The 12,813-nt window shown below is 37.5% G+C and overlaps 1 protein-coding gene across 2 annotated transcripts in view; it reads left to right on the top strand.

Moving 5' to 3' along the window:
* The window catches only part of CWC27 (CWC27 spliceosome associated cyclophilin), a 130,265-nt gene that overhangs the window by 104,483 nt on the left and 12,969 nt on the right, over positions 1–12,813 (top strand). For both annotated transcript variants that reach the window (XM_083357295.1, XM_083357294.1), the window contains exon 13: positions 1,711–1,814. In XM_083357295.1, coding sequence (XP_083213421.1) covers positions 1,711–1,814 — 104 coding nt within the window. The remainder of the gene's footprint in view (positions 1–1,710; positions 1,815–12,813) is intronic.

The following is a 12,813-nucleotide window of genomic DNA, read 5'->3' as shown; positions in this document are numbered from 1 at the left end:
GATTGGAATGCTAAAGTAGGAAGCCAAAAGATAACCGGAATAACAGGCAAGTTTGGCCTTGGAGTACAAAATGAAGCAGGGCACAGGCTGACAGAATTTTGTCAAGAGAATACAATGGTCATGGCCAACACTCTTTTCCAACAACCCAAGAGACGGTTCTACACGTGGATATCACCAGACAGTCCACACAAAAATCAGATTGACTATGTGCTCTGCAGCCAAAGATGGAAAATCTCTATACAGTCAGTAAAAACAAGAGCAGGAGTTGAATGTGGCTCAGACCATGAGCTTCTCGTAGCTGTGAAAGTTGGACGATAAGAAAGGCTGAGCACCAAAGAATTGAGGCTTTTGAATTATGGTGCTGGAGAAGACTCCTGCGAGTGCCTTGGACTGCAAGGCGATCAAACCATTCAGTCCTAAAGGAGATCAACCCTGACTGCTCTTTAGAAGGCCAGATCCTGAATTTGAAACTCAAATACTTTGGCCACCTAATAAGAAGGAAGGACTCACTGGAGAAGAGCCTAATGTTGGGAAAGATTGAGGACAAGAGAAGAAGGGGACGACAGAGAATGAGGTGGTTGGATGGAGTCACTGAAGCAGTAGGCATGAGCTTAAATGGACTCCAGAAGTTGGTAGAGGACAGGAAGGCCTGGAGAAACGTTGTCCATGGGGTTGCTATGGGTCGGGCATGACTTCGCAACTAACAACAACAACAACAACTAAGTCATGTTTTACGAAAGGGTCAAATACTTCACTCATTAAAATGCAAATCAATTTACCGTATAACCTTTTTGAAATGCGTTCTTCTGGATTACTTTGTTGTTATTCTGTCTCTCACTGTTAAAATAAACCTACCATTAAAATTATAGACTGATCATTTCTTTGTCAGTGGGCAAATGTACAAAATCAGCAGGGGATCAAATACTTTTTCCCCTCACTATATGTAGCCAGTGAAGAGCTAGAATATTCATTGGAATTACATTCATTGAAGAGTAATAGACAAAAAATTATTTGATAAAATAAGCATATTAAAAAAATATAGTTCAGCATGTTTTTTCACAAAATACAGCACTTTGCAAATTCTGTATTGTGAATACTAAAACTGTGTGAGGCACAATGTCTAGAGATTCTCAGTCATCCAGGTCATGGTTGTTCCAAAGGTGCTTTTTCAAAAGGCAATTGGACTTTCTTTGTTTTTCGTTGGAAGATGTTTTGCTTCTCATCCAAGAAGCTTGTTCAGTTCTGATTGAATGGTGGAGAATGGAGGGATTTATATTCCTCGTAGTCATCTGATCGTTAACACTCATTCTGAGAGTCATTGAGGCCACTTGGAGGTTTATCTGTGCCCTCAGGTCACCTGAATAATGTAAATGGGTATGGAACCTTCTTGGAATTGCTGAAAGGACTGTGTTGTAAACAGGAGATTTGTGGCGTTATATGCCTCCCCTTCTGTTGAGAGAGGGCCCTTCAATCTTAATGTAGATGGCCTCTTTGACCCCTCTCTCAAACCTGGTTATAAATTATATATAAGTTATATAAATATAAATCCTTCCTTTCGCCACCATTCAGTCAGAACTGAAGAAGCTTCTTGGATGAGAAACAAAACATCTTCAAGGAAGAACAAAGAAAGTCCAATTGCCTTTTGAAAAAGCATCTTTGTGTAAGGCACAGTGAGTTGGGCATGTGTTAAGCATCATATTTTGATTCCAGACATTGGTGTTACTGGATCGATTCAAATCAAAACTAAACCAGGCAATATCAGAAACACCTGAAGATGAAGTACCTGAACCTGAAGTGGAGAATGATGAAGGATGGTGAGAAACTTATGAGTTCAAAATAACTTTAAGTACGAAATAGAGGATAGAAAGTATTTTCAAAATCTGTCTTCAGGATGTTTTAATTTTCTCTTCCCATGACCTACTTATGAACAAATTTGTTTTATGCAAGGATGTTTTATGCAAGGATATTTTTCCTTAACAAAATTCCTCTACTGAGGGATAGATTTTATCTTTATCTCCACTTTAAATAAGCCTAAAAAAGATTGCCATTCCCTTACTACACTTCCTTAATAGTGTAGAAAAAATAACTTTCCTGCATCACAGAACTAGTGAAGTTTATAAGCAACTTTATCCTTCACCCACCCTAACTGTTACTTAATCACACAAGTTGAATGATAGGGTTAAAATCTATCCTGTCCCAGTGGAATCCAGTAGAAACCAGGAGACTGTGAATTCTACTCCTTGCTTAGGGCACAAAGCCAGCTGGATGACTTGTGCTAGTCTTTTTTTTTTCAGCCTAGAAGGCAGCAGCAAGCCAACTCTGAAAACAGGAGTCAAGGCTAATACACGCTAGTACATGTACACGCGCGCACACACACACACGCAACCCACTACCAGTAATATCACCCTCCCTCCAAGTAAAACTGTGTATATCAGACCATGGTTTATTTTCAAGACTATAGTAAGCCTAAAACAGGACAGGGAATCTTTTTCTGTTTGAGAGATACGATGCATTATAGGAAATATTATGGCAGTTGGGAGTGCTTTCCATTAGTGGGTGAGATTGCTTTTTATACTGTGTGTTTCTTTAAAACAAAATCTCCCCTCACACACACTTTCATGCACCACCCATTTAGTAAATTCTCTCTTTTTTTTATGCTATCTTAGTGTCCATTGTTGATTTCTAAGCCACTGAAGGAATATTCCAGTGCACAAAATAAAGAAGAAAACAGACAAAGCAAGGATTCTTACCAAGGGCCCATTCATATAGCAACATATTGATCCTAGGGCTTAATCAGAGTTAGCCTACTGCTGAGAACATGCACACAAATAAAAGTTTATTTTGTATACTCTAGATTAAGTTGTTTCAGGATTGTGTCTTTTGGAATTTCACTAACCTAAAAGAATTTTTTGGTTGAGAGATTGGTTTGGGAAGAACAAAATATTTTTGGATTCAGATTAGTTTTTTCCCCTCTTCAATGCCCTTAACTAGGTTGACTGGCTGGATCCAATTGTGGCATCTTTGAAGGAATTTTTAGTGTAGACTTCCAACCCACTCCTCAAAAACTATAGCAGTGTGCTTTGAGATGATTTACTGAAATTGTGTGTGTGTGTCTGTGTGTCTGTGTGTGTGTGTGTGTGTGAGAGAGAGAGAGAGAGAGAGAGAGAAGGGTGTGTGAGAGAGAGATGCATAAATTATATGATTGTAAACCATTTTGTAGGATATGGTTGCTGTTTTTATGGAAAGTGAAACCCAGCCAGCAGTCCTTGCATAACTGTCAGGGTATGTTATCTGAAATAAAATGATTGCCTGTAAGACATTCTTTTGTGTCCACATGAGTGGCCACACATTGAGGTATAATTTTCATTTTCTGTCAAGATAGAAGCCATTACCAATTTGTTATATTTTCTTTTATTTGGCAATCTTCTGTTTCTACATTTTTGGCTGGATTGTCCTGTTGGCATAGAATACAGCAGACATTTGGGTACTTTTCAGACGTATTTGACTTCTCTGTGCAAAAACATTTTTTTAATATTACAACTCTACTGTAAACAGTGTGTATGGTGTTTGATAATTACTACCAGACATTACTATTTTACAAGGCATTTGAGGAAGTATTGTTAAAAGATCTAAAGCAAATTTGATAGGGTAGAGTTTCATTCTAAAGTTTAAAATCTCTTATTGGGACATACCACTGTCATCTGAAACTCAGCAGTGCTTCTGTCTGCTTTGTTGTGCTGTTGACTCGCTATAACAGCTATACAATGTAAAATGCATATAAAACACAGGTCATAAATGCCAATATGACATTTGTAGGACTGTTGATGGAGCCCTGTGAAAACCTATATAACCCTCTGCTACACGACACATCTGGATTTCGCACATTTGCACCATTTACTCATCATTTCTTGGCGCTGGCTGGCACTGAGGTGTCTAATGCTGATAATTTTAACAGCAAGTAGTTTCATGACCATTATTAAGGAGGAGTTCCTGAAACCTTTGTGCTTCATTCTTTTCTCTTTTTTTGTTTATAGCTTCAGTTACCCTCCTTTAACATAGAGAGTTGCTTAATTTCTCAAAGAAATGAAGACATTTGCTCATTAGCTGCTACACAGCACATTTCCAATATGATACAAGTGATACAAGATGCAGAGATAGAAAGAGTGCAAGACTAAATTGCTTTCTGCTTCATATTTGTTTTCTGTTAATAGTGGAAAGACTGAGAGCCATTTCTTTCGTTTTTAGGAAAAAGCTGTTGCCATTCTGAAATGCTGTGCATGTTGCAAGGCATATCCCTTAATTATGTCCCAACACAAGAGATCTGAATTTGTACAGCTAAGCTCTGACTCAAAGTTCAGAGTTCCTTAATTCATTCTGTGGGACCAAATCACAATCCAGGAATACCATTAACATATGTCAAGATTTCCATTTTCCAGATATTAGTATTACTAGAAAAAGAAGTAAAAAAAATTAGCCTCCAATAGTCTCCATAAGCATTCTTTACCAAATAGTCCTGCAGTTGATAATATCACTGCCAATTAACCATGCCAACGTATATTTCAATGTCTGCTCTTCAGGGTAGGCCAAGATAGGAAATAGACTCTGTAAAAAATACCAGAACCCTATGGTTACATGCTATAGTAACAGAATCTTGCAAGCCTGACATGGTTTTCCCTCCCTCCCTCTTATACCAGAGAGTGAACATTGAATCACTTTTTCTTTTTAGTATACTCTACTCCTTCCAAGCTTAAATTATGTTTTGCTAATTGTCGCATTCCTTTTCCAAAGTTCTCTGTACTCATCTTGTATCAACAGGGACCTCAGAAGGAAGATAGAACACGCCTGTATGTACATCCATGCCTCTTACTATTATATATGTTGCACACATTCACAATGCTAAGTCAGGATTTTGAGCCATGTTTATTGAAGAAACCACCAAGACCTGATTTGTATGCAATGCTAATGCAGTATATACAAGGTCACACACCACAATATGCCCAAATGAAGCAATATTTGGCTTAGTTCAGTGGATGAACCCAGTCACTGTGTACATGGTATGTGAGATAAAGAGGAGGTAGGGGAAGATGTGTGGGCACATTTGTGCATGTCAGTTTTCACATCAATCAGACTTCTGGGGGGAAAAGACATGCCTTGGTGGCCGCAGATTCCTGCTTCAGCTTTTACCTATGTTTAGCAGAACTATATAACTACAAAGAGTTTAGAAATTCTACAGATCAATTAGGTCCAGATTTAACATATTCCAAATTGGCAAAATAAGTTGCACAATTGTCTGGTATATGGAATGAGAATCTATGTTTTAAACAAAGATGCAAAAGAAGATATATTTGTTAATCCAAATTATCCTGGTCTGTTAGCTTGAGACTCATGAGATGAAGAATGTTGAGAAGTTTTTCACAATATATGAAACAAGAATGTCATGCAGCAGGAAACAGTTTTTCTTCTTTCACCATTATAGGGAGAGAGTCCACCTTTTAACCACCACATTTTCACCTCAATTTGGCAGCTTCACTCAATTGATTTAGTTCTTGTCTGCTAGATGATTGAATATTTTTGATTATGAGGGTTTAATTTTCTGTTTGGATCAAGATTAAGTTCATTTGAGAGACTGTTATATAAACATATTCCACTCTGGAAGTGATTAAGCCAGGAGTTATAAAACCATGCACAATTTTATGTTTAAAAGCATTTTCTGGCTTTCCTCATAGTGCATAGTATCAGGTTGTTCAAAGATCTTCATTCCAAAGTTAGATGTGCTTGATGAGCCACAATTAAAAGTATAGCTTCAAAGTTAGTACAACAGCACATACGTATCAATCAATCAATCAGAATAGAGCTGGAAGGGACCTTGGAGGTCTAGTCCAACCTATACCATTTCAGATAGGTGGCTGTCCAGTCTTTTCTTACAAAACCCCAGTGATGAAACACCTACAACGTCTGAAGGCAAGCTGTTTTTGCCTTCTGTGCTCACTGTTGGAAATTTTCTCCTCAATTCCAGGTTGCTTCTCTCCTTGATTAGTTTCTATCCATTGTTTTTTGTCTTGCCTTCTGGTGCTTTGGAAAATAAGTTGATGCCCTTCTTCTTTCTGGCAGCTCCTGAAATACTGGAATACTGCTATTATGTCACCCCTAGTCCTTCTTTTCTCTAGACTGGCCATACCCAATTCCTGTAACCGTTCTTTTTGTCTCCAAGCCCTTAATTATCTTAGTTATTCTTCTTTGCACTTCACCTACTCTGTACTTGTGCCTTTGGTTTTTTCTGCCTGGGTATAAAACCTTGCTTTTCTCCACATTAAATTTCATGTTGTTGGATAGGGCTCATTGTTCAAGTCTGTTACAATCTTTTGGGATCCTGAATTTATCTTCTGGAATATTGGCTATTCCTGCCAGTTTAGTGTCATCTGCAAATTTGATATGTTCCCCTTCTATTCCCTCATCTAAGTCATTTATGAAGATATTGAAGAGTACTGGGCCAAAGATAGAACCTTGTGTTATTCCACTGCTTCCTGTAGTATCATTAAAGACTACTTGTTGAGTACAGTTTGTCAGCCAGTTACAAATCCATCTAGTGGTGATGCTGTTTATCCCACATTTTTCTAGTTTACCAAGAAGTAGGTTGTGGTTTACTTTGTTGAATGCCTAAGTATATTATGTCCACAGCATTTCACTGGTCTACTACCATGTTTTCCCAAAAGTAAGACCTACCCCGAAAATAAGCCCTAGTTTGATTTTTTGAAGGTGGGCCTAATATAAGCCCTATTCCAAAAATGACCCCTAGTTTGGGGGCTAGGTGCATGCCTAAAAATCAAGCTAGGGCAGGGGTGGGGGATTGGAGCTTACCATTGCAGCCAGGCCTCCCATAGATTGACACATGCCTCGCTGGCCCATTTCTTCTGCGGCCAAAGCAGAAGCTTCATTCTGCAGTTGAGAATGGAGCTCCGGCCTGCATTTCTGACCCGCTACCATGAGGGGTCCGGGAGCCTTCGTAGGGGGAGGCCTTAAAGTAGAACCCCGAAAAGGTTTCAACAAGCTGCAATGGAAGACAGGTGAGCTCTCCCTAAAAGCCTATGGAGTTTTAATTCTACTATGACCGGGTTAATGATCTTCACAATGGAGAAAGGCCCCAAGAATTTCGGTCCTAATTTCTTACTGGGTAATTTGAGGCGTAAATATTTAGTCGACAGATAAACCTTTTCCACAACTTGTAATGTTCTTTGAGGAGCCCTCTTTTTATCTGCCTGCTTTTTATAGATCTCGGAAGTCTTTTTTAAAGCAGTCTTCATGGCTCTCCAAACGTCTTCCCACCCCTTCACCCATTGATCAAGTGTCTGAGAAGCAGAGGGCACCTGGGGGTATTCAGGTATTGGGCTGATTTCTTTTCCTGTGGCTACTCTGAAAAGCGTGAAGCTGTGAACAGAGTTATTGTAAGCCACCTCTGCAAAAGGAAGGAGGTCGGTCCAGTTGATTTGTTGGTAGGAAACATAGCATCTGAGATGTTGCTCCACCATCTTGTTAGCGGATTCCGTGGCCCCATTAGTAGATGAATGAAAAGCAGATGATAGACCTTGAGATGATCCAAGTAATTTAAGAAAGCTCCTCCAAAACCTAGCTGTGAATTGTACCCTCCTGTCCGAAATTATTCGTTTAGGGGCTCCATGCAGCCGCTAGATATGTTTCAAGAACAATTTAGTCAGTCGTTGGGCAGACAGGAGTCCTTTGCAGGTGATGAAGTGAGCCTGCTTTGAAAACAGGTCTATCACAGTCCAGATGACTGTATTTCCTCTATTTTCAGGTAGGTCTACTATAAAATCCATAGCAATTTCTTCCCATGGTTGAGAAGGGTCTGCCACTGGCTGCAGTAACCCAGGGGATTTCCTTGGAACTCTTTTCATGGTGACACACACAGTACAACTCCTGACATAATTTTCCACATCCCGTTTTAACCCCGGCCACCATAACTACCGGCGGATGAGATGTAGGGTTTTTAAATACCCAAAGTGTCCAGCGTGTTTTACGTCATGGGTGTGTCTGAGAGCATTAAGACAGAGGGTTTCTGGCAAGTACAATTTCCCCCCCCCCCTTGTAAGCCAAACCATCTCTGCATGTTAGGGAGGTTTGATTGCCCTTAAACCATTGATCGGTGAAGAGCTCTTGTTTTATTTTCTTTGCCCCAGGGTTATCAGGATTAGGGGCCCTGCTAGGCATGAGTTGATTAGCAATTTGTGGATTGGAGATAATTGCCTTCTTAACCTCTTCGCGCTGGCTTTTGTACTGGGGCAGTCTGGATAGAGCATCAGCTAGGAGGTTTTTCCGTCTTGATATGTACTTTAGAGTGAAGTTAAAATGGTTAAAGTACTGCGCCCACCGCACTTGTTTCGGGGACAATTTGTAGGGAGTTTTCAGTGCTTCTAGATTTTTGTGATCTGTCCATAGTTCAAAAGGCTCCTTGCTCCCTTCTAGATAGTGCCTCCAGTTTAATAGACCAGCAGATTGCGAAAGCCTCCTTTTCCCATATTGCCCACCTCCTCTCGCTCTCACTAAATGTTTTCGAGGTGTAGCACAGGGTTCCACTTTGGTTCTTTTGCAGTAGTACAGCTCCGACAGCCACGTCACTGGTGTCGGCCTGAATTACAAAGGGCTCCCCTGGACAGGGGTGCTTTAGGACCGGTTCAACAGCAAATAATATTGGTTTGGCATGATCTGTTTTTAACGAACGCATGCTGGCTACTAGTTATAACTATTTGTTTCTAGATGTTCACAGATTGGTTTTTTGATTATTTTTTCCAGTATCTTCCCAGGTATTGATGTTAGGCTGATCTCCAGTTTCCTAGGTCTGTTTTTTCCCCTTTTTTAAAGATGGGAACCACATCAACTCTTTCCAATCCTCTGGTAGTTCCCCAGTGCTTAAGGATTTTTTAAAGATATGGTATAATGGTTCTGTGATAACATTTACCAGCTCCTTCAGAACTCTGGGATATAATCTATCAAGTCCTGATGATTTATATTAATCAAGATCAGACAGGTGTTCTCTTACCATTTTCTTGCTTATTTTAATTTTAATTTTTAGTCTGTTTTTTACAGTTATGCATTTGGTAGGTTGGGCTGTGGTTTCTTTTTGCATGAAGACTGATGCAAAGAATGAGTTAAGCAGCTCCGCTTTCTCTCTACTTCCTGTTACTTCCTTGCCATCTTCTCTCTTTAGAGGACCAACTGTTTCCTTGACCTTTTTTTGTTATTTATATGTTGAAAGAAACTTTTTTATTATCTTTGACTTTTATTGTAAGTCTTTGTTCATTCTGAGCCTTTGCTTTCCTGACTTCATCTTTGCAGATTCTGGCTATCTGCTGATATTCTGCTTTAGTTATGTGCCCCTCTTTCCATTTTTTGTACTTATCCTTTTTGTCTTTCAGTTCACCAGAGAAATCTTTGTGCTGCCATGCTGGTTTCTTCTTGGATTTCTTGTTTTTCTTTTTCAGTAGTATTGTGTTGGACTGGGCTTTTATAGTCATATTTTTCAGAATTTCCCATACTTCTTGAGTTGTTTTCCCCTTTAGGATTTTTATCCATAGAATTTTTCTTAGGCTCTCTCTGAGTTTGTTAAAATCTTTTAAAGATTAAGACACTAGTTGGATTATATTTTATTGCTTGTGTTTGCGTTATGTTGAATTCCAATATGACGTGGTCGCTATCACCCAAGGTTCTGGCAACTTCAACTCCTTCTATCACTTCTTCATTAGTAAGAATTAACTCCAGTATAGCTTTTCCTCTAGTTCCCTCCTTTACCTTTTGGATGACAAAGTTGTCAGTTAAGTTGGTTAGAAATCTGTTCGATCTCCCACTTGCTACAGAGTTTATCTCCCAGTTGATATCAGGGTAGTTAAAATCTCCCATTACTGCTGTGGTATGTTTCCTACATACATTTGTTAATTGATTAGCAAATGCTTGGTTGCCCTGTACTGTACACCTATAGCAATGTCAATATTTCCTCTTTTATATTGACCTATATGGATTCTAGGAGGTTTTCATCCTTGGTTTTGTGTATTTCTGTGGAGATGTAGTGATCTTTTATATATAGTGCAAATCCAGCTCCAAATCTATAGCTGCTGCATCAAATTTATATTAAACCTATACCCAGTGCTTTTAAAAAAAAAAAAAGTGCTCAGAGGTGCTGTCACTGGGAGCGAAGTGCAATATAACTAGATTCTAAATAATCTATTTTTCAAAACACACAACAGTCCAAACAGTAAAAGTAAAGTCCAAATTAAGAATATTTCATTCTTAATTGTTTAATTTAAAGTGGTTTAGTTGTAATAGATGGTTATAGATTCAAAATAGTTTTCAAGAGTATTTACAAAAGATACTATTTTTTTTCCTAGCATCAGCTAAATTAGACATATTACATTGAGAAAAAGGTTTCCCATTTCTTTCCTGTTACCTTTATTGATTTCATTGCAGAGATGTTAACATAGGAAATAGATTATTTTGTTATCTAATTTTACCTTCCAAAAGACAGAAGCAGATGAAAAATGTGAGGTTCTTTCCTGTTGGCTTTTTTGAATTAGCTGTTTTAGATTCTAAAAGTTTAGTTCCTAAAGAAGTAACCTTGTAAATAATTTTAATGTCCTCCTCTAGTGCAGGGTAGGCAACCTTGGCTCTTTTATGACTCAAGGACTTCAACTCCCAGAATTCTTAAGCCACATGGCTGAGCTTGGAAATCTCTCTTTCAACTCAGCGTGGCTGGCTCAGGATTTCTGGAAGTTGAAGTCCACGAGTCATAAAAAAGAGCCAAGATTGCCTACTCCTAAAGCCAGTAGAGGGAGCTTTATTTTATTTTTTTTTTCAAAAAAAAGGTGCCAGAACGCGTTCTATGAGAAAAAAAGCCCTGCCTATATCAAATCAAATTTATATCTGCTGCAGTTATGAGACTTCAGTTTATAGTAATTAAGCATAGACAGTAAAACATCTACTAGAGGAGAAAAATCATATAATGGAATTTAAAACATTGGACTATAAATAAAAAAAGACATGCTGCTCACCATTGGGACCACACCAATATTTTTTTTTCTTGAAGTAGAACATAAAATGAGTTTCCCATCTCCTTAATAGCTATTATGGTCTTTCCCTCCTTTAAAAAAAACCGACAAAACAAAAACAACTCATCATAAACTCTCTGACTCTGAATTTTATTTTGGGCTTTTTAAATATTTTTGGGCTTGTTGGCTGAGCATTGATAATACCATACCAAACAGTGGAAAAATGTATAATTTGTGTTCTGAAACAAAAGCACAGACCTTATGTAACTTAGGTAACTTTGTACAAATGTGCTGATTATGTGCCCAAGTCTGATAGTAATGCAGTTTTAATGTGAGGTAATGTGATATTTAAAAGCCACTATATAGAAATATTATTTTCTAATCAATTTTTGATGATTGGGGTGACAAATGCATCCTTAAGATTATTCTTTTCCAAAATGGCAAATCATAACATTGAACATGTTTTAATATACAATATATATTTATGAGCTTGCCTTCTATTACATATCTTGTTAGTGTAGAAAAATGCATAAATACACAATGAAACTCAAAGACCATAGGAATATAGTTTTTGCAATGCACTTGTCTATAGAATTAACCTGTTAGTGTTTCATGTACTTTAGACCAATTCCAATGGAAAAATTAGTATTATTCACTTCTGCTTTCTTAAAATGGAATTCAAACTTAGACAAAAGTTATATTGCTCTGCAATAATATACAAAGTTAATTAACCAGCTACATTTCAATGTGAACACAATAATTCATTAAACTCATTAATTCACTTTATTTGAATTTAATCATAGGTATAAATCTGACTATTTCTATAATTGTTTTTTTTACCTTTCCTATAGACTAAACATAACCAGATTTTTATCCTTGCCTTATAAATCTAGCATTCTAAATCTTTGTGTCCACTCAGTTCAATCTTTTTACATTTTGTAATTTTTCCTTTAAAGTTTTAAAGTCCTCAAGTATGGATAGTTATTGATAGGTTGGAACAGAGTAACAGCTTTCATCATTTTAAGTTTTATATTACTGTATCTGGTCAACCTTTCTCTTTTAAAATATTTACTTGAAACATTATATTGCTTTTCATTATATCTGATTTCAAAATGGTATACTGTAGAAAGCAAATATAATTCTGCATGAAAAAGCCCCAAAGTTTTTTTAGTTAACCATTAAAACCACTCAAAATTCCCACATCAATAAAATATCTTATGACTGTATTGTATAGCAATGAGGACTTCATGTTGTTGGGGTTTTTTAAATGGTCATTATAATAAAAGTTGATTATTACCAGCTTAATGTGATTAAACCTCATCAACAAGCTGGCCTGGCCTGATGGGGAATCACTTAGGGTTTTAATATTTATATATATATTTATTGTTTTTATTGTGGGCAATAATTTAATTCTTTTTTAATTTTTGTATTTTTGTAGTTTTAAGATATGCCCTGTTCACCGCCCTGAGTCCTTCGGGAGAAGGGCGGTATAAAAATTTAATAAATAATAATAATAATAATAACACCCAGGACAATTAGAGCTCAGGAATAATGGGAGTGTAGCTCAGCCTAGACAGCTCCAGTTTACCATCCCTACTCTAGGCCAATCTTATAGAGAAGCAATTTTACTCATTTCTTGTGCATTGTGGTGTAATTCCTATAATATTATTGGCTGGATATTAAAATATGCAATAAGTAACTTTCTGTGCCACAATTCCAGTACAATTGCTCTAAGTGGCAAATTGTTCTCCCAGAGAGAAAA

This window comes from Vipera ursinii, assembly GCF_947247035.1.
Source record: "Vipera ursinii genome assembly, chromosome: 2".
NCBI lineage: Eukaryota > Metazoa > Chordata > Lepidosauria > Squamata > Viperidae > Vipera > Vipera ursinii.
The sequence above is the reverse complement of the archived record's forward strand: the minus strand, read 5'-3'. Positions and strand labels throughout refer to the sequence as shown.